The sequence below is a fragment of the Bison bison genome, unplaced genomic scaffold (genome assembly GCF_000754665.1).
Source record: "Bison bison bison isolate TAMUID 2011002044 unplaced genomic scaffold, Bison_UMD1.0 scf7180017864213, whole genome shotgun sequence".
Classification (NCBI taxonomy): Eukaryota; Metazoa; Chordata; class Mammalia; order Artiodactyla; family Bovidae; genus Bison; species Bison bison.
This window is the reverse complement of record NW_011494785.1, coordinates 6,447,989-6,452,008: the sequence shown is the minus strand read 5'-3', so window position 1 is coordinate 6,452,008 and position 4,020 is coordinate 6,447,989. Positions and strand designations below refer to the sequence as shown.

The following is a 4,020-nucleotide window of genomic DNA, read 5'->3' as shown; positions in this document are numbered from 1 at the left end:
AGCTTCTCCTCCAGCAGGACCCCACGGTGTTCCAGGGCATCCAGCTGGCGCTCGATGGTGTCTATCTCTCCATGGATATCCTCCTCGGGGATGTACTGGTCAGACTGGACCTGCCCAACAGTGCCCAGTCACCTGCGATCAGCCCGCCCTCCCACCTGTCTGCCACCAGGAGCTTCCCTCTGGCCAGTGCTGGCCTCCCAGGCTCTGTCCCACACCCCATGCCCTGGGTCCCAGTGCCATCAGGCATGCCCAGAGGGTGACACAACTTTCTGCCTCTCTTGGCAATTTCCTCCCCTCCTCTGCCACTCCAGAAAGGACATCATAATATGAGAAAGTGACCCAAAGGAGAGAGAAACCAAGAACACTCTTAAGCTGTTTAAGTAGAAGTATGTCATGTGAACGCTTTGATCCTTGCACTATTATTAGTAACCATTTAAATGGATCACCCAGTGCTTTTGGTCAGAGCAGCTGATGTGCTCAAAATTCTCCCTGGCTGCAAGTCAGATCTCCCACCTGGGCCTCCCAGGCACGCCCCCTCCCACCTCTCAGGGAAGCTGCCCAGACGGACCATCTTGTCACAGGGTCCCACAGGAAGCCTGAGGCCGCCAAGGCACGGGGCCAGAGCCCAGGCAGACAGGTATCTGGGGCTCCCAGCAGATACCTTGCGTTTGATGAGTGGGAAGCCATGTCCTGGGGCAGGTGGTCTCGCTGGCTTTGAGCCCTTGGTGGCCTTCTTTACACTTGGGGATGCTGTAGGTGATGGTTTCCGGTTAAAAGGATTCTCCTTGCAAGAAGACTAAAGGCAGGAAACATGACAGAAGATATTAATAAGTCAGGAAGGAGCAGTAGGACCCTGGGAGCTTGATCACGTGGGGCCATGGAAAGCAGGGCGGGTGGGAATCAGGCAGAATCTCCCAGCACCCACTCTGAGGCTCCCCGTCATTCAACAAGGACTTCCACTTCCCAGCACCTCTCACGTGCAGCTGCCACACTGGGTACTTTTCTCCATGCCTGTCTAATTCCCACAACCACTCCACAAAGTGGGTCGTGTCTGCCCATCTTACAGGTGAGGAAACTCAAGTTTTGAGGGGTTAAGTAACTGGCCCATGGTCATGTTCTTCCCAAGGGCCCAAGCTGGAGTGTGACTTGGTCTGTTTTAGGCCAGGCAGCCCTCCGGCACTGAGGGCAGTGGTCAGGACGTGCAATTTAGGGCAGGACGAAGCAACAGTAGCTCACCCAGGCCTCACAAACACCCCTTTCCCAGCAGGGATTACGGGGCTCAGCGCCTTGCCCAGGGTCGCCCAGCCAGGAAGTACAAAAGTGGGATCCCGCTTTCAGTAGAGGGAGGCAGCCTCTGCCCTACCCAGGAAAGGCCCCCATCCTACACTGCTCCTCCCCAGGGAGATCTCTGTCCCTTTCTGAGGCCAGCAGAGCAGGCAGGCCCAGCACAGAAACAGGCCCTGCCTGCCATGAGGGCAGTGCCAGCATCTTCCCACCACTTCCCCCAGCTCACCGGAAACAGGCGTCCCTGAGGCCACGGAGTGCTCCCAGGAGTGCGGACCTGGCTTTCCAAGAGCTGGGGGAGGAGGGGGGAGGGGAGAGCTGCTCACCTCACCTGTGCCAGCCGCTCAGGTGGGGGACGGGGAGTTCTTTGAGGCTGGAAGTTGCTCTGGGAGCTGACGCAGGAGTCCAGGTGCGGCTGGGAGGAGACAGTCTGGTCCCCACAGGGTAGCACCCACCCAAGGGCCTTGTCTCCTGCCCTCACTGTCTCAGATTCCCTCCGAGTCCTACGGTGAGGGTAAGGGATGGGGCACCCCAGAAGGAAGCCCCCCTGGGGCTCTGCCCTCACCCTCCACAATCGAACCTGGAGCAGCTCAGCAAGGTCAGACAGCCCGAAGGCCCCAAGTCCCTCAAAGGTTCTCGGCCACAGAACTTCAAACCAACCCCTTCACACACCCCAGGGCAGGAAATGGGCAGCTGCCTGTAGGGGGGATGGGGGGATTCAAAATCAGCTCTCTCCTCCACCCCCTGACCAAAGAACCCTGGGACCCCTAAGAGCATATGGAGGCCCAGAGAAAAGGCGGGACCTTGTCCAAGTCACACAGCAGGTAGTGACAGTTGGGCTGGGGGTGGTCACCCAGACCAAAGAAGGGTAAATGACATTTGAAAGGTGCACAAACCAACAGCTCAGGCTCCTCTGCAGACTTATCCCGTCAGGCTGGTCAGATCAGGACTACAGCCGGCCTGGAGCCACCCTCCATCCAGGGCGGGTGAGCCCCGGGCCCTCAGAGGACTGCAGAGTGCGGGAGAAAGTGCAGGATCAGAACCTGCTGGTGGACTTCCCCGGTGGTCCAGTGGTTAAGAATCCGTTTACCAATGCAGGGAACTCAGGTTCGATCCCTGGTCCAGGCAGATTCAACATGCCTCAGAGCAGCCGAGCCTGTGCACCACAACTACCGAAGCCCACACTCTCGGGCCCGCGTTCTGCAACACCTGAAGCCCATGCGCCTAGAGCCTGCGCTCGGCCACAAGAGAAGCCACCACACTGAGAAGCCGGCACATCGCAACAGAGTAGCCCCCGCGCCTGCAACTGGAGAAAGCCCGGGCGCGGCAAAAAAGACCCAATACAACCAAAAATAATTAATAGTTTTTTAAAAAAGAACCTGGTGGCTCCGGGACTTCCCTATTGGTTCAGTGGCTAAGACTCTGCAGGGGGGCCCAGGCGCGATCTCTGGTCAGAGAACTTGATCCCACATGAAGCAACGAAGAGTTTGCATGGCGCAACTAAAGACCCCACGTGTCGCAGCTAAGACCTGGCACAGCCAAATAAATAAATATTAAAAAAAAAAAAGAGAGAAAAGACCCTGATGGCGCAAAGAGAGACCTCTTGGTAAACTAGGTGCCCAGAGGAATGTCCTGCCCCCGGTGACCCCTGGTTCTTGGCAGGGCCCTGAGAAACAGGTGCTCCACCAGTCACAAAGGTCATCTGGAAAACGAGCTGCCGGGGGTGGGTGCCCACTGCAGCCCCCAGAGGGGACAGAGTGTGGGGCCGGCCTGGGAGGGGGCCTGGGAAGGGAGCGGCAGCAGGGGTCGTCTGTACCCCCGCAATGGCCACCGCAGAAGCTCCCAGTAAAGCCATTTCCTGGGCCCTCTGCCTGTTGAGAGCTGACCCCTCCTCTACAAGTCCATCCCACTACAAACTCCATACAAGGCACAGTCGTCTCGGTACCCCACCCCCAACTTGGCTGTGAGCACCTGGGGACAAGGACCACCACAGCCATCACCCCGGGAGCCCAGGCCAGCCCATGCACACAGGAGCCACTCAATGAACACCATCAGCCCCGTTCTATAGGAGGGGAGACTGAGGTCTCTGGAGAAGGAACACCACCCCAAGAAGAGCATCATCCCCTCCCCTCTGTGCTCTCTACCCCAGGTGGATGGACAATCGTCTAGGCCTGTCTCCCTGAGCAGAGGGTGAGCCCCTGGAGGGCAAGGACAGGGTCTCAATGATGCTGTGCCAGGTTCTGGCACAAATAGGGCTTCAGTGAATGGAAAGCAGACAGAGGACGTGTGGGTGAGTGGAGGCTGGTGTGTGTGTCTCCAACGGGCATGTGCATGGGCTCGGCAGGTAAATTAGAGCTGGATGCCTCAAGACATGGAAGGTCGGGCCAGTGGACAGCTGAACAGATGAACAGGAGGTCTGGCCAGCGGATGAAAGGATGTTGAGAGGGAGCTGTGCCTCAATGCATGGAGTGATGAATGGCCAGATGGCAGAGCCAAGGTCACCCCACACGTCAGGGCCCGCGACGATGGCCAGCCCTGGACATTCCTGCCCCGAGACCAGGCCCACATCCACCAGACTGCTAGGACAGCAGACACTCACCTTCACCTGCAGCTGCGGGGATGAGGTTCCAGGGGAAGGTGCAGGGCTCTTGTCTCCAACCAGCACGAGGGGGGTGGGGGCAGTGCCACTGCAGGGCTTGGCTGGCGGGGGACCCGGGCTGCCCCTGCTATTGGGGG

General features: G+C 58.6%; 1 protein-coding gene across 1 annotated transcript in view; it reads right to left on the bottom strand.

Moving 5' to 3' along the window:
* Positions 1-4,020, bottom strand: part of MICALL1 (MICAL-like 1) — a 34,508-nt gene that overhangs the window by 5,929 nt on the left and 24,559 nt on the right. Inside the window, exons 9-11 of the mRNA XM_010845223.1 lie at positions 3,884-4,020; positions 662-796; positions 1-110 (exon numbers count right to left, since the gene is read on the bottom strand). The exon at positions 1-110 is cut by the window's left edge and continues 8 nt beyond it. Coding sequence (XP_010843525.1) covers positions 1-110; positions 662-796; positions 3,884-4,020 — 382 coding nt within the window. The remainder of the gene's footprint in view (positions 111-661; positions 797-3,883) is intronic.